Source organism: Leptinotarsa decemlineata, unplaced genomic scaffold (genome assembly GCF_025532065.1).
Source record: "Leptinotarsa decemlineata unplaced genomic scaffold, Ldec_3_MD MMD2_tig00078346_RagTag_RagTag, whole genome shotgun sequence".
NCBI lineage: Eukaryota > Metazoa > Arthropoda > Insecta > Coleoptera > Chrysomelidae > Leptinotarsa > Leptinotarsa decemlineata.
In genome coordinates this window covers 5,584,339-5,611,259 of record NW_027412724.1, presented here as the reverse complement: position 1 = coordinate 5,611,259, position 26,921 = coordinate 5,584,339, and the positions used below count along the sequence as shown (strand labels likewise).

At 35.9% G+C, this 26,921-nt stretch overlaps 1 protein-coding gene across 4 annotated transcripts; it reads right to left on the bottom strand.

Annotated features, from left to right (window-relative positions):
• Window positions 1-15: 15 nt before the first annotated feature.
• Window positions 16-26,921, bottom strand: LOC111518179 (uncharacterized). 4 transcript variants are annotated; one of them, XM_074185748.1, is made up of 7 exons: window positions 25,726-26,921; window positions 18,168-18,442; window positions 11,247-11,355; window positions 3,815-4,035; window positions 3,575-3,683; window positions 3,172-3,321; window positions 16-219 (listed from the first exon to the last, which is right to left on the bottom strand). In XM_074185748.1, exons 1-7 carry the CDS (start codon window positions 26,654-26,656, stop codon window positions 119-121), a joined length of 1,896 nt encoding a protein of 631 aa, XP_074041849.1. In that variant the 5' UTR covers window positions 26,657-26,921; the 3' UTR covers window positions 16-118. The 4 variants fall into 4 exon arrangements, with proteins under 4 accessions (XP_074041849.1, XP_074041848.1, XP_074041851.1 ...); XM_074185747.1 differs by having other exon boundaries at window positions 3,569-3,683; window positions 25,726-26,917; XM_074185750.1 differs by lacking the exon at window positions 25,726-26,921 and adding an exon at window positions 20,368-20,513 and having other exon boundaries at window positions 3,569-3,683.

The window sequence follows — 26,921 nt, the reverse complement described above, 5'->3', positions numbered from 1 at the left end:
GAAGGACGAACAAGATCATATTTCCAATAGTTTAATTACATAATTGTTAATATTATCATAAATAAATTCTTCTCTGAATAAATATAACAATGTTTCATGACGCTCCATGTCAATGTTATCATGTAATACAACGATTTTGGGTGTAAAATAACTTGAAACCCAAACCAGTTACAGCGGAGTTGGTCCTGACTGGTATGACAATTGGACCTGCGTTAGTATCTGTAAAATAAAATACTTCAAATTTTCCTTTATTTTGAGTATTTCAATATTAAATTCTACAGAATATGACAGTACTACCAACTGTCGAAAGCGCTCGCAGATAATTAATAGAAGATATAAAGCTTCAAATCCTTCTTGAAGAATTTAATATTGAAATATATATATATATATATATATATATATATATATATATATATATATATATATATATATATATATATATATATATATATATATATATATATGTATATATATATTTGTGTGTGTGTGTGTGTGTGTGTGTATAAATATATAAGCACCATTCTGATCATTCCCATATTAATTTCAATTTTACAGCTACTGGTAGACAGCTGTTTTAGCCTGTTGGGCATCGTCAGTACCGGGCAGGCGGTCCTCGATTGAAGACAAAATGTGAAAAACCAACAAAAGTACTTAATAGAAATAACTGCATAAACGCAAGCGAGGACATAAGTGGAACATATGGGAATGATCAGAATGGTGCTTATATATTCATTTTTTTATTATCATGGAATTATTTTCCAGCAGCTTGACTGCATTAACCTTTCTCGATTTCATATGTATTTATATATATATATATATATATATATATATATATATATATATATATATATATATATATATATATAACGGGATCAACGGGACGGACTTTCCTTCAAACACGTGAGACTTCGTCAGAACGAAGTAGTCTGATTTTTACAATTTAAAATTGAATATTGAAAAAATTTCACAACATTAGCCCATTGATATCTGAAAGATATATGAGAATAACATTATTAACATGAATGCGCCAATTATGTGAAGTTTTTTCAATATTTAATTTTGACTTGTCAAACTCAAACTATTCAGGGACGAAAGCTTGACGATTTGTGAAATAGAGTAAGTTTGTTTTTTGAACGTGTTTGAGTAAAAGTCCCGTTAGTCCCTACCTTCCATGAACTCTCCACAATTAGAGAATTAGGGATAAACTGCTTGCCAATCCCGACGAGTCTAGATCCTCCTGGTCGGTAGCTAAAGCTGTTAGTCATAACTTTACAAAATCCACAATTCTGCCAATAACAAAAGCGGATTAATCAATTGCAACGACAGCCATAGAAAAAGCAAATCTACTAGCTGAACAATTTGCGTCCCACTCCACAGTCCATTTTTTGGGAAAGGCACCACCCACTATTTCCACACTAGAATCCACAATGCCTGAAATTACTTGTCGACAACGCCTAGTCGGGCGAATTTTGGAACAGCTGGTCTTGATGAAGTGCGTCTGGTCTTGATGAAGTGCCAGTCATCGTACTTGAAAAGTGCGCCAATGAACTCGCACCAGTATTTTGCAGACTTTTCAACCTGTCTTTCAAGTAAGGGGGTTTTCCTTCTTGTTGGAAGATTGCTTTCAAACAACTATAGACCAGTCGCTTTGCTATCAGTGATATCCAAAATCATGGAAAAAGCCGAAAACCACCATAACCTTCAATATTTGGAAAGCTTCAACATCTTGAGCGATAATCAATATGGTTCTCGGAAACAAAGGTCAACAGTTGCGCTTAATATGTCTAAGGCATTTGACCGTGTGTGGCATGAGGGTTTGCTAGCCAAACTTCGATGTTATAGCTTATCGGATCATTTTTGTGTATGGCTCTCCAGCTTCCTGAAAGAACATTTCCTACAAGTGGCCGTAGATGGATATCTCTCAAATACTTTTACCATCAGCGCTAGTGTTTCCCAGGGATCCATATTGTGTCCAACCTTTTTTTTATTGTACATCAACGGATCCAATTTATTGCTTTGCTGACGACAGCACACTTGTCTCGTCATTCCATTTGGATTCCAAGACATTGGCTACGGATGTACATCTTCACGGGCAGCAAGAAGTTGCATATCTTAATGGGGATGTAGAAGTGATTTCGAATTGGGGCGAAAGTACCCAGATTCAATTCAATGCCACAAATACAGAGGCATCGGTTTTGTCCAAGAAGATAAATGTCGCCGAACCGGATCAGGTCAGACAATCCCGCTTTCTGCTTCGATAAGTCTTGGCACAATCATGTCGCTGGAATTGCAAAGGCTGCTTTTCAAAAACTTGGAACACTGTTCCGACCTAGAAAGCTGTATACACCCCAGCAATTTTTGATGTTTAATAAAGCTCAGATCAGGCCTTCTTTGGAATATTGTTCTCATGTATGGAGCTCTACCCCCAAACATATCCTGAAGTTGCCGGATTTCATCCATCGCCTGATTGGAGACGCAAAATCACGTAGAGATTTGTCTCTCTCCCAGAGATACTTTCACGGAAAGTGTTCAATTAACTTGGCACATTTGGTTCCACCAAGAGCGGTATATTTCAGAAATACGAGACGGACAGTACCCCTCGAACTCCACTGTTCAAGAACTCATTCATCTGGAAAACTGCGTTTATGTGGACTACACGATTCAAATCCAATGTGAATCGCTACTTTCGTACAGGCACCGCTCTGGGAGCGCCTTAAGGATTTTCCTGTAGTGCTTGTGTTTTTTCGATAAAAAAAATATTAAAATATAATTTGTTGATCACTGCAAAGATAATTTTTCATCCAGGTGTTAGGTGAGTGATTTTTTCCTTGAGTCAAATGAATGTGGAATTTGAAATGCGTAATTTCTAGTTTTGGGAGTCATTATCGACTGTACAAAGAATTTTGGCATCCTGAGATTAATTCACTATTACCCGGAACGCACACAAAATTCATCTCTGTTACAGTATGAACTGTCAATATTCTGCAATAAATAAAGCAGAAAATTCAATTGAATTTTGGAACTAAAGTCTCCAAATACTCGACTATAGAAAAATATATAAATATAAATATAAATACTCGTATCAGTTCAACGAATTGTCACTAAGGTTGGTTTTATCAAATTCGAACAGTTAGATCAAATAATATTTTCAGATGTAATCACAAATCTCACCTGTAACCGGTGCATTAACTGTAAAATTTGAATTCGATCCATCATTGAATTTGTAACCACATAATCTCGTTCCTGCGACCACAATATAATCATCTGGACAATCAATGGTATCTACACCAGCGATTCCTCTTGGTAAAGTTGAAACACCATCTAAAATTCGAAACTTCAATTGACCTACATTTCAATGTGATTCAAAAATAACGCTCACTATATTTTGGAGAGCAAACATTTTTTTATGGTAAAATTTAGCAAAAACTATATATTCATGAAGAAATTAAAAAATATGATCATACGGAATAATTTTCGTGCATACTGAAATGGGGTTACAATACTCATACTTAATATTTGTTAATAGTCAAAATTTCATGAACTTCTACTCATTTTTTTGATAACTCACCATTACCTACGTTACGGAGTTCAAATGGATATTCTACTCCATTCCTGACATTTGTATAAGTGATCGAACAGAAACCTGCTTCTCGTCTTATGCAAATGGCGTAGTTCAAATTATTCTGCAAAAGTATAACTATTGTTTTCAAATAACAGAGAAAATGTCACAAGTAATTGAACTTCAGTATTAATAAAAAAATCCCCATTGTGAAACATTATCATCAAGTATAAATATAAAACTAATTTCACTTACAAAATATACAGGAACACTTCTATTGAACATTGAAACTTGATCGTAGTTGAAAGAAGAAATCGTTCCTGTAACTCCAGTATAATATTGTAAACAATTACTGGTAGGCTCCAAACATGAATCTGCATACTGGCAAATACGAAATCGAAATCTTTTTCTATAAGAAACATTCGATAGAACCATCAACTGAAGAGGTCCTGACATCGTCGAAACGTCTACGTAAACTAAAAATATCAAAAACCCAATAGACATCAGATTTTAATTATATTAATTGGATTTGATTACAGCTAATAATGTGATAAGTTATTTCTTGACTGCGATTTGAAATTAGATAAACACTATCAGTAACGCATTAAATTTTTCTGCTGAAGGCATCTTATATATTTCTCGCCTCTGACATGTAGGACCTCAGAACTAGGTGAATAAGAATGACAAATGAAAATTCGAAGATGTATATGTGAATTCAAAGAAGCTCACCCTCCACGTCAAACTGAACCAAGATGAAAAAAAATGGGCCCGAGTCAGCAGATGTTTCCATCTCATTGCTTGAAACTAGCTCATTGTAGCAGGGTTGGTATTGCTAGCACGAAAAGATAGGAGTCAGATCAACTTAACAAGATTACGAGTAGCAGAAAGCAGATGTTTCCATCTCATTGCTTGAAACTAGCTCATTGTAGAAGGGTTGGTGTTGCTAGCATAAAAAGATAGGAGATAGATCTGCTGTCACCAACATAAAACATTTAACACCTCATTTGTGTTGGTGATAGTATCATGGTGATACCTAATTAGTTATTAGATGAATCAGTATATACAAAGTATTTAGCAGTACATAGAGGAAATCGTGGTCAATGAGCTTCCTGAGTCCCAGTGATTCAAAGACCAATTCAGCAGCTGCGAAAGTGAGACTACGTCTAAACGATTCACTCGTGATACCTAGGATTTCTTTTAATATATAACATTGATATCTTGATGACATGAGGCACATGAAAGTCCCTGGATACCAAATTTTCAATTCAATTATTACCTTGAAGGCAGAATGCTTGAAAGATGGGAGAATTCAAACCGTGGTCATAGCACAGAAGGTAACTTCCCTCAGATACATATTCTTTTATGCCTACAAATACTAGGAAAGAGGAAGGCTAACGGTACTTTCCGCATGTCGACAAAAATGAAAGAATTCGGCATTATTTAAGATGAAACACCAGAAATTGCAAGTGAGGCGTAAATACAAGGAAGCTACTGAGGACTTGAGAGGATACTGGACGGACACATCAGAAGGGTGGAATTACATGCAATTCCCCTTGAATAACCACCAGTATGCTTATCAAACCGGCAAGTCGACAGATTTAGCATCAAACAATCTTTTAGAGAAAATCTCCCAATCCCTTGACAACAAGGAGATTACGGTGGCTGTATTTCTCAATATTGAAGGAGCATTTGATCGCTCCTGATGAATAGTCTACTTGATGCCCTCGACAGAAAAAAAGTAGATCTGCAAGCTTATGCAGATGACCTTTTCATCTTCGCAAGGTCCACGTCGGGAAAGATAGCTTGTAATATCCTCCAAAGCACGATGGACGTTGTTCACAATTAGTGCCTGAGGGAGCAGATGTCTGTCAACCCCAGTAAAACTATGATAATTCCCTTCACAAGGAAGAGAAAATTGGACGATCTAACGCCACTTTCCCTCAATGGTGAGGTCATTCCATTTGGAACGCAGGTGAAATGTCTTGACATTGTCCTTGATGAAAAAGTCACCTGGAACGCTCACTTGGAAAAAGTTTTACACGAAGTCAGATTGTCTTTATGGACATGCCGAAGGATTTGTGGTTAAACTTGAGGTTTAGGTCCCAAACAAATCCATTGAATTTATGTGATGATTGTCAGACCAATGCTCACTTATGGTGCAATTGCCTGGGGGCCGAAGGCCTTATAGAAAACGGTCCATGCAAAGCTCTCTAGCTTACAGAGGCAGCTTGTCTGGCCATCAATGGTGCCATCGTCAGCGGCCACAGAGATCCTACTAGAACTGCCCCCTCTGCACATTTTCCGGAGAGAGAGGCTAGAACGACTGCATACAGACTTGTACACATTGCCAATTGCGTAAATCAATCCAATGCAGAGTGCAACAGACTGTTGGTTGACACTGGAAGTCACAGCATTCTGGAAATGACCTCTGACTTTATGCCTCCAACTGTCAACTACGAACTGCCTTATAAAGTACTGTTCCCGAGCAGAGAGGACTGGATCCTCGGGGAGAAAAAAATATTAAGAGCTGATAGTTGTTGGTTCACAGATGGATCAAAAACACCTTCCGCTTCTGGTGTTTTCAGTCGCAGACCCAGGACAGAGACATCAACTTGCCTAGAAACCTATGCGACTGTATTTCAAGCGGAAATTTACGCTATTGAATTGTGTGCGGAGAGATTGGAAGACTCCAACGTCATACACAAGTCAATACAAATATTCTCGGACAGTCAAGCGGCGTTGGAAGCTTTTGGCTCCTACCGAGCAACGTCTAAATTAGTGGCAAATTGCCAAAAACGACTCTCCTCGATAGGAAGACTTAACAGATTGTCTCTGGTCTGGATTCCTGGCCATACTGGCCTGGAAGGCAATAAGGCTGCTGACTCCCTTATGAAGGAGGGTGCTGCAAGCAGCTTCATCGGACCAGAACCTGTCATTGACATGGCTTTAGGCTTTGCCAAACAAACATTGAACACCTGAATAGCAAGAAGATTTAAGGACTTCTGGCAGAATCTTCCAGAATTGGCTCACTCCAAGGCGTTCATTCACCCTTCGAAACTTGATACCAAACTGTTGTTGGACTAAAGTAGGGATGAACTACGATGTCTAACAGGCCTTCTTACAGGTCACTGTCATTTGAATCTTCATATGCAGACACTCGGACTGTCGGAAGACAGTGTGTGTCGCCTCTGTTTGGAAAATGATGGAACGGCAGAGCACATACTTTGTGCCTGCCCAGCTGAGGACCAAATCAGGTTTTTAGAGTTCGGCAGAGCCGTACTCTTACCATCTGACCTGAAAGACCACTCACCATACAAACTAATCGGCTTCGTTAAGAAGCTGGGTTTATTCGGTCGAGTGTGAATAGGTGTGAGCCACCATAAATCCTTGCGGGATGCGGTGGAGAGTCGAGTAGACCCACTCACTTTAGACCTAACCTAACCTATATATTTCTCGCCTCTGACATGTAGGACCTTAGAACTAGTTGAATAAGAATAACAAATGGAAATTCGAAGATGTATATGTGAATTCAAAAAAGCTCAATCCTCCACATCAAACTCATCCAAGAAGAAAAAATGGTCCTGAGTGAGCAAATGTTTCTATCTTATTGGTTGAAACTAGCTCATTATAGAAGGGTTGGTGTTGTTAGCACAAAAAGATAGGAGTTAGATCAACTATACAATTTTATGAGTATAGTGTCTGCTGTCACCAACATAAAACCTTCAACACCTCATTTGTGTTGTTGGTCGTATCCTGGTGGTGCCTAATTAGTAATTAGATGAATCAGTATATACAAATGTATCTAGCAGAATATAGAGGTAATCGTGGTCGATGGGCTTCCAAAAATAACGAAAGCCTTATCCTGAGTCCCAGTGATTCAAAGACTGAATCACCAACTAAGAAAGTGAGACTCCGTCTAAACGATTCACTCGTGACACCTAGGATATCTTTAAAAATATAACATTGATATATTGATGACATGAGGCACATGACGAAGATAACTTCCCACAGTTACATATTATCTCATGCCTACAAATACTAGGAAAGAGGAGGACTAACGGTACTATCCACATGTCGACAAAAATGAAGAAATTCAGCATTATCTATGATGGAACATCAGAAATTTCAAGTGATTCGTGAATACAAGAAAGCTACTTTGTTTTTTCACCAACCAAGTTTTGACAGTTCATGAAAAATTTGTAGGAAACAGAACAAGATGGATCATCACTCGAAAAATATTGGTTTGTGGATTAAATATTCTGTTGTATACTTTTAGAATATTTATTGTTCCGAAATAGACTATATTGAAAATATCCAAGAAGAGAACAGCATTGCAATAAACATATTAATTTTTCAATTAATATGTTTTCCAAATCTTTAACTTGTCTTTTATATTTTTCTGATAAGTTTAACATATTTTCTGTGAAACAGAGGTTTTGGTCAGATTGAAAGGGGTATATTTATTTTAAGGAGAGAATAATTTTTGGGAAAAAAATATTTTGGCTTTCTTCTTCTCTATCTTTATACAAAAAAATGTGTTAATTTTCCGAAGAACAGAAGAAAGCAATCAATTTATTGATTTTTGTATAAAGATGAAGAAATAGAAGGCCAAAACCTTCCTTTCCCTAACGCTTTGGTTCTCTACCTCGCCATCTTTTCAAGGGAAGGAAGAAATCAATCAATTTCTAAATGAACTTTTCACATAAACACTTTCAGATAAAAACTGGAAAAAATACCTTTGCACAAACATTCATTATGGAATTTTTGTATAAAGATGGAAAAGTAGAAAGCCAAAACCTTTCTTTCCAAAAAATAAACCCCTTTCAATTCAGTTTGACATATATTTTGCAAATTTTGCAATAATTATAAAATGTTAGTTGATTACAGTTTCAGTCAATAACTTTGGAGCGAAAATCGAAGTGTAGAGAAATTCTTCCCGATTTACAATATTTGTATTTTCGTAATTCAGTAGAAACCTGACCATATGTGAAGTCGCATTTGGTTTAGGCCAATTTGACATTTTCATACCCTTCCGCAACTCTGACAATGATTCTTATGTAAGTGTTTTTAGAAGACATATTTCTAAGCCATTAGAATGTTTCTGTACTCACTTTTCTAATTCCATTTTTATATTTTTTCAAATATTCCTTTACGTTATTCATACTCATCTAATCTAAACAAATATCATAAATGGGAAAGTTATAATGGATAAACACAAAATCTACTTATCAGCGGGTAGGTAATATGGGTAATTTTTTCATAAATTCAGCGTATCTAGGAAAATTATAATAATGTAACCAGAAGTATCAAAAATTTGCCTATAAAATACAATTATTTGGCGCAAGTAAAATTATTTAGAAATATTGAGACTGAAATTTCAATTTAAAGGCTGATAAGGTTATCCGTGTCAAAATAGATGTCAGAATTGCAACACTGACATATATATATGTATATATATATATATATATATATATATATATATATATATATATATATATATATATATATATATATGTATATATATATATATATATATATATATATATATATATATATATATATATATATATATATGTATATATATATATATATATATATATATATATATATATATATATATATATATATATATATATATGTATATATATATATATATATATATATATATATATATATATATATATATATATATGTCCGTGTTCTGTGTATTTTCTCCCCATAAGGATTATTTTCACAACGCCTGTAGTAGTGGCCTGTAGTAGTGGCAGCAACGCAGGTAAAGGGAAACATCCATCCCTATAAATTGAGACACAGAGTTCGAATTAATCAGTCTAGTTGAAAAAACCAGACATCACCAGAAGATGGCAAATGAGACTTTGCCGAAACGTTGTGAAAATAATCCTTATGGGGAGAAAATACACAGAACACGGAGCGAAACCCGAGAAAACAGCTCACCATATATATATATATATATATATATATATATATATATATATATATATATATATATATATATATATATATATATATAAAATAAATAGATGAGTACTCTTTGATCATTCCCATATTGATTTCAATTTGAGAGCCACCGGTATACAGCTGTTTCAGCCTATTGGGCATCGTCAGTACCGGGCAGGCGGTCCTCGATTGAAGACAAAATGAGGAAAAACCAAGAAAGTACTGACGATGCCCAATAGGCTGAAACAGCTGTATACCGGTGGCTCTTAAATTGAAAGTAATATGGGAATGATCAAAGAGTACTTATCTATTTATTTTTTGATTTTCATGGAATTATTTTCCAGCAGTTTGACTGCATTAACCTTTCTGGATTCACATATATATATATATATATATATATATATATATATATATATATATATATATATATATATATATATATATATATATATATATATATATATATATATATATATATATATATATATATATATATATATATATACAGTGTCACACAAAAGTCCGCATCGAATGGGATTTTTTTTGTTCATCTCTTCAAGCAACTTTTGATATCTCCATTAGGTTGTGCTTTAAAAATGATGCCAAATTACATGCATATGACCGATCAAGTGATTTTTCTTCCCTGTCAAATTTGACATTTTTTCCAAGCAGTTATTGCTCGAAATCGGTAAAGTGTGACTTTATGTGTGACACTGTATATATATATATATTATAACATGAATTATGAAAACCCACATATTTTAGATATAGAAATCAATACAACTAAAAGAATATTTTTGGAAATGATACATATCAATCACGAATAACATTCAATGAATAAAAGAACTGATATTGGAAGTCTCAGCGAAATTTACACATACCTACTGAAATATAATAAAAAAAATAAAAGATCTAGGAATCGAGTATTATTCAGAATTTTCCCATTTGACACTGTCAGTCAAATTTTGATCAACTGTCATCATTTCATGTTTTTTTCTATCTGTTTTTGAATCATTTTATATTTTATTCTCACGTTAGTAAGTTCCCCATATCAATATTTTTTTTACAAGATATATAATCTTATCATTGTAGTTGTCCTGACGAAGGTGTGAAATATACCGAAAGCTTGACATATATCAAAGAGTTTTCTTTGTAACAGTCCAGCTATTGACTGCAAGCTCACAAATTGAACCACGATATACTAACGAATTAGATCCCATTTTTCAAAAGTTGCACGTGAATAGCTATCCTACGAAACTGCTCGCTCTTTTCAACAAATATTAGGTCACACCAAAAACGAAATGTTGGAAAATGAAAAGTCAAAATATATGAAAATTTTGTAAAAAAATGAATTGTTCAGACTGAACAAGCTATTGAAACTCATTTAAAAGAAACAGCATACTTCCGATTTTGGAGAACCAAAAGCCTAGTTTCGCTCAACACGACAGCCAGTCCTGATAGTCAGAAAGCATATTCGATATTTCGGAGGCAACTTCCAAAATATTTCTTTCAAATATCTTCAGACTAATTTGTTCGTTAAAACCTATTACAGATGACGTTACAATGCTATATGAAACTCTTGAGATTAGCGCACTCACTACGTCCATGTCCTAAAAATCACTTATGCAATAATGTCCAATAATATGAATTAATTTCATGATTACTATTACTGCAGGCAAAAGATGTATACATTCAAATATGAAATAGCATTATTTCCACCGATACTCACTGGACTGTCCTGTATTATAGCCACAAATTGTGGGAATTATATCATTCATATTTTGTCCTGAAATTACCAGTCTTTCATTGATACAAGTTCCATTGGTAGGTCCGGTCAGCTAGAAATAATTCACGATTAGAGTGAAACTGAACTTCAATTAGCAAAAATACATAGTTCAAATATTTTAATAATTAAAAATGGAAGAGATATATTTTCAGTCTGTCATTGTTTGAAAGCAGATACCATTCTAATAGTTAAAAAGTTCTTATTAATATATGAAAACAAGTAAATAGTTAAAGTCACTGATGAAATACAAACATTTTTTTTCACATGATCAGTTCATTTATTATACAGGCAAATTCCTTATGAAAAAAAATTTCAATACCGTTGATAGTTCTGAACAGTAAAAAGAAAAAATAACTATTTTCTATTTGTTATACATAAACTCAAAAATCACCTAAATGATTTTGAAGCTTCATTATTTGTGGGTACCATGGGCTGCATTTCATTTCAAAAAATTGAGATCCTTATGAAAATTGCAATAATGTACTCCAAGGTAGCAAAATTGTTCCTACAAAATATTTGACTTGCACACCGGGGATTGTCACTTAGTCATAAATAAACTACAGAATCCATTTAGAATCCAAAACAAGCACTTTGCCCAAAACCAGAAGTGCAATACACTTTCGCAATACGATTTCGGGTAGAAATTTGCAGGAAATTATCTCGTGAAAGTGTTCGCAAATTTTAACAGTGATTCATATAAAAAGGGTTAGTAATGGATTGTTCGGAATGGGAATTTTGACACTGTTCATAGATTTCATGCCTCCCACATTCTAGACCAGAGTCCGAACGATCGACTTTCACTTCCTATCGTCCAACCCGTGCTAAAAATCGTACATTAAAAAGAAAGACCTATTTCAATATTTAGTCTTGGCAATGTGTATTTTCAGATTCATAAATTCTTTTGATTTGTTATTTTCTTCTTCAACCTTAGAAAGTTCATTCTCAATCTCTTGGATTCTTCAATTGTATTTCTAATTCAACATGCTGTATTTTTCCTTCTACCTTTTTGCAATTCTTCAATTCCACTTTAAATTGTGTAAAACATTTTTATCGAAAATAAGTTAACATTGGATATTTCATCAGTTCGGACTTCCATTGTCTAATATAATATAAATTGATTTGAATTTCCTGAAAAAATATTAAACAGATGAACCGAAAATAACAATTTCATTTGAACATAAAAACTGAAATTACAAAGAAATAACATTTTATTTTAAGTAGACAATTTATTTTATATTAGACAATGGAAGTCCGAACTGATAAAATATACCACATAACATTGTCAACCATCTTCAAATTAACATTGGATAGTTTTATTCAAAAGGTACTCTTACTAATATAATGAAACTTGCTCATTGTCTTTTTGGTCCCTTTCTTGCATCATCTATTTTATATATTTCTTCATTTCTCCGGTTCTTCTTCTGTTTTTTCTAATTTATCTTCTTACTCAACTTTTTTTGTCTTATCGACTCAAAGAACTCATTGAGCCTACTCAGCTGGTTAGTGTTCAGCTCACAATACAAAATTCATTCAATATAAACTTTATTTTATAAGTAATACTCATGAAACTGTTGTCAAGAATGTTACGCCTATGGCTTTTCACTTGAATTTTTATTATCTAATCAACACCCTTTCAGTAATGAATTCCTGAACTGATTTTTCCGCTCTTTTTCACTCACTTCTCGATATATTGTTAAGAGAGAAGTTATTCTATGAAGTTCATTTGTATATTCATTGAGTTTTTTCTCTGTTCCTTACCTATTAACAACCATATTATAAGAGTAAAATATTCAGTATCTGATAGTTATAGATTTGAAAATATTAATTTCGCCGTACAATATACCGTCTCTACCAATAATGATGATTATTATTACCACACCTTCGCTGTCTGTTCAAAAAATAAGTTGAATTTCAATTTTTCTCAAAAAAATTTGTGTATCCATCAATTTCTACTTTTTCCCCTCTTTGATATAATACACTTGTGCTAGCGTTTTTCCATTTCATGAAGCAGTTCTGATAGGCAGTTTTTGATATCTCCTTCAAGTCTCTTAGCGATTCGGTTTTTAACGCCTCAATCGCCGCAAAAAACGCCAGTTTCTTCAATCTTGAGAACATGAAAAAGTCGCAAGAGGCCAAATCTGGTGAATACGGTGACTGTGACATGATTACGATATTGTTTTTGGCCAAAAATCACGAACAAGCAATGACGAGTGAGCAGGTGCATTATCGTGATGCAAATACCAGGAATTGTTTTTCCACAATACCGAACGTTTTCTCAGTAGGTATTGCTTTTCGGAAGCTTTGCATAACTTCAAGATAATACTACTTATTGGTCGTATGAACATATAGCAAAAACTCCGAATGCACTACGCCTCGGTGATCAAAGAAAACAATGAGCAAAACCTTGAAATTTGATTGAACTTGGCGTATTTTTTTGGTCTTGGCTCTCCTGGGCTCTTCCATTGGAACGATTGGACTTTGATTCCAATGTTATAACCATATACCCGTGAATAACGATGAGATTGAAACCTTTGGTGTGAAAGTTGAATAACTTTTTTCGAGATCAATTGCCCTAACATCAAACTGATATTTCTGCACTCGACGCGCGTTTCGCCAACAAAGTTAGCATCCTCAGGAGAAGAAAATTGATACCTAGTCCCCCCATGCCCCCTCCCGGGTTGAGTGCCCTGAAGTAGAAGCTTCTCCCTCCAGCTATTTAGCGAGGAAAACCTACTACCCCACTCCATCCACCGCAAGGTGAGAACCGCTTTCCGAGCGGTTCTCACCTTGCTGATGGGCACTTCAGCAAGATTGACATCTGACCTCTTTTGGTCGAAAGTCAGCCTTTAGGTGCTTTTACTTTCTTATCGAATCGTTGTTTTATCTGACTATTCCTAACTGAATTGAAGCATTGGGGCCCCCAAAAACTAACCGGCGGCTTTGTGTTAATGCATCGAGCGTTTCTCAGTGCACCAAGAAAAAAATTTTATAGTCGCGATCGCGGTCGAAGTGATCTTCGCTGAACCTACCTGGAAGAGAGTGTATCTGGTTAGTGTTATACTTACCTAAGTCGCCTGACGGCGACTAACGGGGGCGGTCTGTTATTCTGTTCAGTTGGCCTTTGATGTTTGTCCGTTTCTCGGAATCTGGGGTCATCCATATTTAACGCATCGTGTAGATCGCGGAACGCTGGATTTGAGTGCGATCTGATTCTATCGAACGTGCTTTCTGCATGTTCTCTCATATACACGTCCACATATTACGTGTCCAGGTCTAAGTATCTGTATATGAATCTACTGGGTATATAATAAGGTGCGTTTACAGCGGCCCTTACGCTCGCATTCATAAACGATTGGATCTTCTTCCTGTATGTCTGCGCACACTGGCCTCAGGCAGTGCATGCATATAGTATAATTGGCATTAGAATCGTTCTGATCATTGGTAACTTGACTTTCAATGCCATGTTACTACTTCTTCCTATGATCGGCGCCAGGCGTCGTCTGGCCTGTCTGGCCATTCCTATTCTCTGCTGTACGTGGGCCTGGAATGTTAGTTTCCTGTCTAGGATGACCCCAAGGTATGACGCTTTGTTTGTCCACGGAATCTCTTGTCCGTTGAAGGTGACGTTGCCTTCCGGTTGTTTGAACCTGCGAGTGAACAGTATCGCCTGACTCTTGTCAGGGTTGATACTGATCTTCCACAGGTTAGCCCACTCCTCCAATCTGTCTACCTGGTGTTGAAGGTATCTCGTAACGTGTGCTTGACTCGTAGATCTCGCCAGCAGGGCCGTGTCGTCCGCGTAGAGCGCCAACTTGTTAAAGTTGTTCTCTGGCTTGGGCACGTCTGCCGTGTATACGGAGTAGAGGTGTGGCGAAAGGACTGCACCTTGCGGGACTCCTGCCTCCAGTAGTCGAACCGTTGATAATTCGTCTCCTACTTTGCAGCGGCATCGCCTGTCAGCTAGAAAAGACTGAATTAACATCACCATTGGTTTTGAATATCCAAAATCGCTCATCTTGGCCAGTAGCCCGTCATGCCAAACTCTGTCAAAAGCCTTGGAGACGTCTAAGAAAATAGCTCCGGTTGTATCCTTTGCCGAGGTTGAAGCCTTTTGTCGCAAAGTCCACTACCCTCAGGACTTGTAGCTCTGTTGACTGTTTTGATCTAAAACCGAATTGTTCGTCGGGAAGGATCCCTAACTCTCTAGTTTGTTCTTCCAGTCTCTTCAGGATAACACGCTCCGCCACGGATGGCAGTAAACTAACGGGCCGGTGGTTCGCTGGAAACAAGTGGTTCTTCTTGGGCTTCGGTATGTGGATTACCGTTGCCTCTTTGAACGGGTACGGGAAGTATTGCAATCTGAGTATAGCATTTATGATGTTGGTTATGGAGCACTTTCAGTGCTCGATTTGTTATATTGTCTGGGCCTGGTGCTTTCCGAGTGGCAAGACGTCTCAGGATGTCCTTCACTTCCTCAGGCGATGTTGGGGCCAGGGGTTGCGCGTTATCTCTCCGTTGTCTAAGCCTCCTGGTGAAATAAGGAACTCACATCGAACGATACTAATAAATGTGTGGCAAAGAGCCACACATTTCATCGAGAAAAGAGCAGAAAATTATCAAAAGATTGAAAGAAAAAGGACTGTTTTTATTTAAAAGCAGGCAAAGGTAATAAAGAAAATTATTTTGAGAGAGTCGACAGCTTAATTGAAAATGGTCCATATCAGAAATTACCACGAAATCCATTATCCAAGATGACCGCTAACGTAAAAGCCACATTGAAGAAATACAAGACACTGATCACACCGGTTTTAAACAGGAGGCTACAACTTTCAAATCCCACAGTACCAAAGATATATTGTTTACCAAAAATACACAAACCTGGAAAATCGATGCGACCGATAGTCTCAGCAATTAATTCGCCTTCGTATAATATCGCTAAATGGTTGACAAAAGAATTTGAAAATCTCCCGATCGGCCCAACCGATGCGAGTGTTAAAAACTCACAAGAATTCATAGAGAAAATAAAAGATATTAAATTAGGAGAAGGCGAATTATTGATATCGTATTGATATCGATATGAAGCTGTTGAAGAATACATTCAACTCACCAAGCTATGCATGGATCAAAATTGTTTTCAATATAATGGCTCATATTATGAACAGCGTGAAGGAACGGCTATGGGTAACCCATTGTCTCCATTTATAGCGAACCTATTCATGGGTAGGTTTGAGACGGAAGCTGGGAAAGAACTCAGTTACTTTCCTAGGGTCTGGATCAGGTATGTTGATGACATATTCGCTGTAGTGGATACAAGGATAACCAGAATCGAGAATGTCCTTTCAGCACTAAACAACAGGTGTAAAAGTATAAAATTCACATATGAAGTAGAAAAAGAACGAAAGTTGCCGTTTTTAGATGTATTGGTCATAAGGAACGAACAGAACGAAATAGAATTTGACATTTACAGGAAAGACACGGGCACTTTCAGATACATTCTCAATGACTCGAATCATTGTACACAACACAAAATGGCGGCACTGCAATTTCTGGTACACAGGTTGATAACTTTTCCTTCAAAGAAAGATAAATACGACAATGAAAAGAGAGTGATTCGGTATGTAGCTGAAGCAAACGGTTTTAACCCAGATATAGTTGACAAGATAATTAGAAAATGCAAGTTTAGGGAAGCACTTCGTAAATCTTCGATTTTTCAAAAGAGGAGAGTAATAATAAGTTTATAGTAATCCCATATGAACTCCAATACACGAGAGGGCTTCAACAGATATTCGATAAAGTAAATATGAAAGTTGCATATAAAACTTCTCATAAATTGCAACAGCTTCTTGGTAATCCAAAAGATAGACTAGAAAACACAGAAATGTCGGGGATTTACGGAATCAGTTGTCAAGATTGTGCACACATGAAATACGGAAGGATAGAAAAATCCAGTGTCGCCCAACATGCTCTAGAAAAGGACCACAGAATTGGTGAAAACAATCTGAAACTGATTAAGCATGTGCATGACACCAGGCTACTCGATACATGTGAGAGTCTAGAAATAGCAAAATGTAAAAACAGCATGAATGGCGATAAGGGACCCATCCCGTTTAGCCCGCTTTTTAATCTTCTGTTAGGAAGAGAATAATTACTAAGAACTTGCAGGTAGTTAATTACCGAAAAATTCCATATTGGACTTCAGGTATACAACCTCAGGTAACAAATTTTATTATATAAGGACTAACCAGACTAGACTAGGTATCAATTTTCTTCTCCTGAGGATGCTAATTTTGTTGGCGAAACGCGCGTCGAGTGCAAAAATATCAGTCAGGTGTTAGGGCAATTGATCTCGAAAAAAGTTATTCATATACCCGTGATTCGTCACCAGTTATGAACCTTTCGAGCAAATTCAGATCGCTGTTGACGTCATTCAACAATTCCTGAGCAATGCTATAGCGACGGTTTTTTTTGGTCAATAACTTCGCTGCCACACGCTTTCTGCACAAAATTTGAGAAAAAATGCATAGCTTGAGCCAACTGATATGCCGACATCTTCGACAATTGATTCGACGATTCTGCACTACAGCTTTCTTCACTTTCTCAATATTATTTATTCATTTATTTATTTATTTATTTACGGCATTGCCTATTTTTACTAAATAATTAAAACAAATTCACGCTTATGTACTATAACTATCAGCTAGATATAAGGAAAAAATATAAAAACAAAACATGCTAAACAACTTAAACCATGAGCGAGAGATAAAAAAATAAATGAAAAGTAAAATCGCTAATCGAATGTACGTAGCTCGCGAAATTTGAACATTCACCTTATTTTTTGAACAGTCCACTATACGATAATCTCACCTCCAAATCGAGAAAATCGATTTTCATCTTCGAAACCTTTCCATTAATTTTGTATACACTGAACGTACATAATAAGGAAGAGTCACTTTGTCTGCTTTCCATTTTGTATGAATTCAGGGGAAATCTTGGATCTGGAGTAGGCGATTGACTGGAAGTTGGGGGCGGCAAGGTCGTTGGAATAATAACGCCACCTCCAGGAGGATAGTAGTCGGGATAGTTCGGACTTTCAAAGTAGCTGCAATTTTGAGAAACAAAACCCCCACATGTTCCTCTGACTGAAACAGAGGTAGACAATCGTTAATCTCCAAATTTTATTCTGCAATGAAACCATCAAATAAAATAAATATCTTAAATCTACAGTTGAACAAATATCTCAAGATTAAAAACAATAACCGGCTTTGAAATACAAGATGTTCCACATGAAACTGCATCGCTTGATCGTAATGAAAATTTTATTGGTAATAACTAGTTGTTACCCGCGGCTTCGCCAACGTAGAATTTGGTTTGTGTTTGTGTTTCGTGACAGATCATTTCAAAAAAATAGTTACCATATTTTTTATTACCCCAAATCGTCAGGTTTCCAACTTCAAAACTGACGAAATTCATACAATCTGTGGACCCCTATGTTTCCCCTTTAGGGGTGAAAATTCCTTATTATCTTTCTTAATGCTTATTATTTATGCTATACAAATATCCTATCTGTAGATTTCAAGATTCTAGGTTCAGTAGCTTCGACTGTACGTTAATATAAGAGCGGGCGACAGCTAATAATTCATATTTTCACTTTAAAGATACAGTAACTCAAAAAATATGCCAACTGCACTAAGTAATGAATAGATTCGAGAATCTAACTATGTTACCTATAAAGAAATTCACAAAACTAACACAACCGTCAACGATTTCTGCCCTCACGCGTCTGGCCGCGTTCGGGTCGCGTTCTCGGCGATAGCGCTTCATTTCTTAGACCGCCTCTACCCCCGCGCATCGTCCCCCGTCGTCTTACAGTAGACGCGACGCATAATGGCTACTGGCCTGCGTCAAGTTAATATTATCGTGATAACTTTTAAACGATTAGTCCAAATTACTTAGTACTTGTGATGCATTGTTTGGGATCTTAGGTATAGCAATGAATATTACTGAAACTTCATTCGAACACAAAACCGTTATTTCAACAACTCGACATGTATTTCGACACGTGTCGAGTTGTTAAAATAACAGTTTGGTGTTTCAATGGTGTTTCGACACGTGTCGAGTTGTTAAAATAACAGTTTGGTGTTTTGATGGTGTTTCGACACATGTTTCGATCACCGGGCTAGAACATCGGCCTCCTCATTGCCCTTGTGACCCTCATGTCCGGGTATCTAAGCTAGAGTGACCCTATTTTGGGTACTTGGCTCCTTGAGTGCGCTCAGACAGTTTCCCACTAGTCTTGAGAAAACTTGAAATGGGCTGAGCGCCGTAATTGCCGCCTGGCTGTCGGAGAAAATTGCAATGGTTTCATTTGTGACCTTCTGCCTGTTTATTTCCCCTACACAGGCTTAGATGGCCGCTACTTCTGTCTGAAACTGAGGCTGAGTGCGATTCTCGTCTTTGCTCTGCTTCCGTATATACCGGCTCCCACTCCTCTTTGGGTCTTTGGGCCATCTGTATACCAAGTTTCTTCCGATGGGATGTTTTGCCATTCCTCTCTACTTGGTATGATGATTTTGAAATCTTATTGAAAGTTGTACTGCGAAACTGTGTTATCCACGGGCATTCCTAGTATTGGATCTGCCTTCAGTTTATTGTACAGTTTCAAGTATTCTGCAGCAAGTGACTGGCTGGTTGGGGTTTGCCCCTGCATTAGCCTGTGTGTCATCAGTCGAGCTTCTCTTTGTATGTAGATGTGCGATGGTGGAAGTCCGAGTAGGACCTCAAGTGCTGCAGTTGGGGTCGTTCTCATGGCTTCTGCGACACTTAGGCACGCCAACCTTTGTATGCAGCCTAATAGCCTAGCCGTACCTGATCGCCTTGTTCTTATTCACCAAGTCACTACAACGTATGTTCTCATGGGTCTCACTACCCTTGTATATAACCAGAGTGTAATTTTTGGGTTCAGCCCCCGTTGATTAACTCGAGCGAAAGAACCTCTGAATAGACAGTTTGCAGAGCTCAGTAAACTCCACACCAACCTGAAAAGAGTTATTGCATACGCTGTCACCTGATTCCTAGAGGAGAGAGACCCAGGGTACTGTTACTAGGTAGCGCATGTTGACAATAACTGAATAGACAATGATGGTAAAGTCAGTCGTATGCGGAGAGGATACTGTGCACTTCAGTTGCGGATTTTAAAACAAGTTTGAAAAAAAGGTTTGACACTGGCTTTCACGGCCGATGCGTTTCTGGGTAACGGATATATTGAGGCCGAGTCTTACGACCCATACAGAAACATTCCACCGTAACACTGGAGCAGACGGCCAATGGAATAACTTGTCTGCCCTAAATGAGCGCTATAACGGATCCTCGAAAAACATGGAGTTAGGGTCATTTTCAAAACCACAAGAATGATGGAAAATAGTCTGAGGTCAGCTAAATACCCCAGCAATTGAGTACCCTAGGAGTATATCAAATACCATGTAGTTGTGGTTCGCTCTTCATCGGAACCCCGAAGGAATCGTCAAAATGCTCTTGACTGGGCATAAAAGAAGTTGCTGCTATGGCCAAACAGATAAATCGGCAGTGGTAGAACACGCTCTCTCAGAGGGCATCAAAAGACCATAGAAATACATAGACATAAAAATAATTTCAAACGTAAGAAAGATAACTCAAACATCAACAAGACATGGATACCGATACTTCATAACACAGAGATTTCTTCACCAGGACCATTTTCAGTTTGCGCATCGCAGCAAGTTAGGTCACTTCGACCGTTGCCGTATCGCCATTAATAGTGTCTGCCACAGTAGCAGACGAAACGTCAGGTATAAAAACCTGCAGATCACGGCTAATAAACCCGAAAACATCTGGCAATTAGTTTGAGAAAATTTGAAGAGTTCCGATTTCCGACCGTATTGAGCAAATTGCGTTTTAGCGATTGCGAAAGCCGGACAAAGTTACGGAAAAGTTGACTTAAAGTTCTGCTGATAACCTGTTTACTGTATACCAAGAGTATAGTGTAAGTTTATTGTGGTATAGTAGCCATTGGGAATTATCTGAAGAGCGACCGATAGATCTAGCATCTGTTCTATGATAGACGTGAAAAGTGCATATAGTCGTTTGATATATTCTACTAACCCTTTTGTTGGGAAAAGTCGCATTTCGGTTATGTTCCTTTGAGAAAAATGTTGGCTAAATAACGGTCAATTGAACTGATATTTAGCACTCTCCACTTAGGGTACATGAGAATACCATAAGGCAAATAATTTTTGTTTTTTTATTATTGAAAAAATAATGGTAAAGGTGTCTGACTCGACAAATTTACTTCAATCACCTCAGGCAGTCAGGCAGTCTAATAGTTTTAGTTGTATATTTGTTTCATTTAGACTCTACTAAATCTATTAGGAATCTTATTTTAGACGAACTAGCATCTCTATTGATTTAATAGAGATAACAGAATATAGGATATTCAAAAAATTAAACTACACATGACATTGACAAAACTGTCACTTTTTTCAAATAGTTTTACACTACTAGTTCTACAGAATTTTCAAATAATTTGAATTTCATTTATACTTCAACAATCAATTCTACCGAGATGGTTGAAACAACAAGCAAACAAAAATTATTTGAACATGTAACACATTATTTTCTATTCTATATCCCCATCTGATGTTGGATGTTATCTGTTAATTAATTACATGAGCAATTAATAATTACAACACTCACAACGAACCTGTAATGCCAAGTGAAAGTAAAAGAAAATATTTTTAAAGACCCACAGGTAAAAAATGAAACACCCTTTGTTTACCAATTGTACAATCTGGGGATTCCTAGGTAAAATTCCTAAAGTATTTTATTGTTTTATTACCTAGGAATTATAAATTCCAATGTAATAGAAAAACAAAGATGTCAGGTCGTTCACTGGGTTATGGGTATTTCGTATTTCGTGAGCTGAGTCATGTTTGCTATTAACAGCATGTTGCTCACATCACTCACGTGTACCACTTGAAACGTTCCCGCGTACAACCGGTTGGTAACACCTGATCTAAAGGAACAATTCGTTCAGGCCAGTCTCAACTTCCTACACTGTATGTTAATGGACTGACACCTATCAGAAAACAACTATTTCCCTAGCTAATACAACAAAGGGCGTTGGATTATATCCGATAGGTGTCAGTGCAGAGTTATTCCTGCATATGTTATTGAAACACACATGTCTCCCGACGCGAAGCGGAGGGGGACAAAAAGCCGAGAGCTAAAATCTAATATTTTTCCCGTGTATAATACACAATGTTTTTCTGTGACGGGAAAAACGACGATTTAATATTGAAAAAACATATTATTACAATATGTTAAAGTCAGAAAATTATCGATGTGAAATTTGAATTTTCAAACAGGAAGGCTGTTGTACTTATAGCGTTGCTAGGAAACCAATCAATAGAAAATAAAATATCTGTCAATTCAATTCTGTGATTTTATTTAAAAATTGCGAACTTAGTGGTCAGTAGTAATTTTGAAAAATGTCTAATCCCGAGTTTTCTCTGACTTCACCGGAGTTAGTAGAAACAGCGAAAGTAGCGTCACAGAAATTATTGCCAGCTAAATCGCGGAAAATTCATGAAACCGCGTTTTCAAGATTCATGGAATGGAAGATAAAAAAGACATACAGTTTTTTCTCGGAGACGGTGTTACTGGCTTATTTTTCGGAACTGAACAACACTGAACTGAACTGAAAATTTCGGAGCTCCTCCCAGATGGGGATTTATAGATGCCATTGATCATTATATTAGTTTTGCTACATGATGTTATTTCTAATTCTATGCATTTACTGTCCTCTTTGCTTATTATTCTGCTTGTATAATTATATTGGCTCAAAATAAATATTATTACTCTATCATTTTTGTTTTTTATGCACTGTATAGTAAGTCATATTCATCCAGTGACAAGAAATTTGGATCCTGTACCTGGAATGTTTCACTCAATACGATACAATCAAAATTTATTTTACTTTCGTTGAGCATAGTTGTGAATTCATCAAATTTTTTTGCGATGCTTCGAATATTTTGTTGTATTACATTGAAACATATTTCAGAAATATTCTCAAATTCAACAGTATCGATAGGAATGTAATGGTAATCTCTAATAATTGAATACATGGTCTGTAAATTTATATTTTTTTTCCTTTTTTTGACTAGAGTTGAAAAAAAGTTTCTATAAAAAATATATCAGAACGATAAAATGGAGAAGGTATACATTTAGGACATATAGCTTGACATTAGAAATATAAGAATTTAGTCAGTTCTGTCTTTTTTTGCAATGAACTGGTTGAAAGAAGTTTTCTAGGATGGTTTTCTACTTGCCTTTCTTTTTTTTGCTCTTATATAGGATGATTTCGGAGTGATGTCTTGTTTTTTCCCTTGATAATTGGGGATTGTTTGGCAGGAATGTGGTGCTCTGAATTATGATCTCTATTTAAGTACGTTGGGGTGCATGGAGCACTTTCTCCTTTTTTTTTCTATATTGAAGTCTTCTTCTGTTTCTGTAGCTTGTAGTTCGAAAAGTTCTCTTTGTGAATAGACTAGACCGTCCAATCAATATGTTTCCTTTGATAAAACAGTTCTTATAACGTTGACTCTTTAATTTCCGAGCAATTTAATGTTTCAGTATTTTGTACTCCTCTCTCTGGGTGGGGGAGCAGTTTCCGTCTTAACCAGAGAGTAAAAATTGTTGATATCACTTCTTTGTAATTCAATCCCAATATATATATATATATATATATATATATATATATATATATATATATATATATATATATATATATATATATATATATATATATATATATATATTGGGATTGAATTACATATATATATATATATAAGTGTTGTGTCCAAAAATTGTATAATTTTTGATTTATATCATGCACACTCGATAAAATCTCTCTCTCTCTATATATATATATATATATATATATATATATATATATATATATATGTAAATGTAAAAATTTAATTTTAGAATATTTTCTTATACAAAAGTTACATTTCCTTTATATCAAGAGTACAATTATTAAATATACATTGCATGAATGGAATTTTCCTTGAACTATTCGGTACAACAGTCGAATTGTCTTGTGTTGAAATTATATTTTTTTCTGCTGATTGCTACTCACAACCTGATTGATACATTTTCCATTGCGATATGCATAAAACAGGCGGCGATCCTTTGCTGGTGCTGGACGAAGGGCTATGTACATTCGGTAAAATTTAATATATTCTTCAGTAACTACGAATCTCCTGTTTACATCATTCTTTGTTTGCTTGAGTTTCACAATTGAAAACGTTTCTGAATCTTCAATATCATCTAATGTTACCTGGCTGATTTCACAAATTCGACAAGCTCCTGATGCAATCCCAAATACAACAACCTTGGCCATTAAATACACTTCATCGGGAGCATTATTTAAAGAGTCACTAATAGGTATGTGTACTCGTAAATATCGCAGCTTTCTTGGGCGTGTAACCTTTTCCATTTTGTTTCAGAAATGTAATTAGTTCGAAATATTTTGAAATGTCTACATTATTATTGGATTGTAACATGATACTTTTTATCATTGAATAATTCGACTACACTGTTGATGGCTTTTGTTGTTAGGCCAGTTCCGAAAAATAAGCCAGTAACACCGTCTCCGAGAAAGAACTGCATGTCTTTTTCATCTTCCATTCCATGAATCTTGAAAACGCGGTTTCATGAATTTTCCGCGATTTAGGTGGCAATAATTTTTGTGACGCTACTTTCGCTGCTTGTACTAACTCCGGTGGAGTCAGAGAAAATTCGGGATTAGACATTTTTCAAAATTACTTCGTAATTTTCAAATAAAATCACAGAATTGAATTGACAGATATTTCATTTTCTATTGATTGGTTTCCTAGCAACGCTATAAGTACAACAGCCTACCTGTTTGCAAATTCAAATTTCACATCGATAATTTTCTGACTTCAACATATTGTATAAATATGTTTTTTCAATATTAAATCGTCGTTTTTCCCGTCACAGAAAAAATTGTGTATTAGAAACGGGAAAAATATTAGATTTTAGCTCTCGGCTCGAGCCAACCTCGAACTAAAATCTAATACTTTCTTTCCTTGTATAATAAATAACTAATATTCATGTGAACAAGTGAACAAAAAAAACCTTGCTTTAATCCGCCAAAATTGACAAAAGTGATCCCATAGATGTCGTCTTCGTAAGGAAAGATTTCATCACCCTTCTTTCCATTCAATAGTTCATTTTCAATTTTAATATTTAAAATTCAAAATGGAATTATGTACATCAAGACATTTGAATTTTATGTGAGATATGATATGTTTGAAAATGAAAAGAACGAGAAATATAAATATTATAAAATATCACAACTTACAAACACAGCAAACTCCATATCCACTAGCACAATTTCCTACTGCTGTTCCTCCCAAATTACTGCACTCGTATGTTGTATAACAGATTCCTAGATACGATCCTGCAGAACTGGTAGCATTACACTGAGAATTGTTGAATTGTACTATTGTGAATAAACTGAAAAGTTTGTTTATTTTTTGAATCTTTTCATTTTTCAAACTCCATAAACTGCTGTCATAATACTTTGTTTTAGGAGATAATTCTTTCTCGTTTTCCGAAACTGACTGGGGAATAACAGTTGCTTCCCATTCATTTTTGTATGAATTATTGAATTTCTGTGAGTAAAGTTTTGATAAATACTTCTTCAGCAGTACGTTTATCCGTTCTTTGGTACTGTTTTTTTCTGGCGTGTTTAGGGCTTCTGTATAGATCTCCTCGTACTTTGTATTTTCATTTTCTACAGTTGGCTTGAATACTTTCTGGATGTGGGATAATTTAACAGGTTCATATGAGTATTCGGATGAATTCACGTTATGAACTTTTAACCTTGGTCTTCTTGTGCTTTTTTTATAAAATGCGTCGTCTTCGATAATTTGTGGACTTGGTGTGAAGTGAAATTGATTAACCGATGATGACTGGAATTCGCCAAAGTCGGGGGTAGTTTCATCTTTCGTCAAAAACTCAACGTGTGGATAATGAAAATCAATTCTATCATGGTGAGACGATTCCTCAAAACTAGAAGAAGCAATTTGTTCAACTGAAGGTGGTATTCTTGATGATCCGTAATGGCCTTTGTAAACATCTTGTCGATTTCCATTATATATATCTTCACTGCCGTAAATATTGTATGTGGGTATTTCGTAATATTTGTTATTTGCACTCAAATCAAATCGCACACACTTAACCAATAAAGAAATTTCCACAATGACTATAAACTTCAGGAACATTTTCATCGATACGAATCGTGACCAATTGTTTCTGAATGTCAACTAGAACTATAATGTGAAGAAAAATATTTTCGTCATTCTCGTTTAGATGGTATTAGTCAGCTTACTAGAGCTTGAAACACAATCCTCACATGCTCTATATGATCCAGATGCAGTTGACACGATTCTAGTGAATTGATGAAGAAAAAAATGAGAATGGATAGTAGTACACAATATTTTGAGTTGAATAGAAATAGTACAGTAGTAGTACACAATATTTTGAGTTGAATAG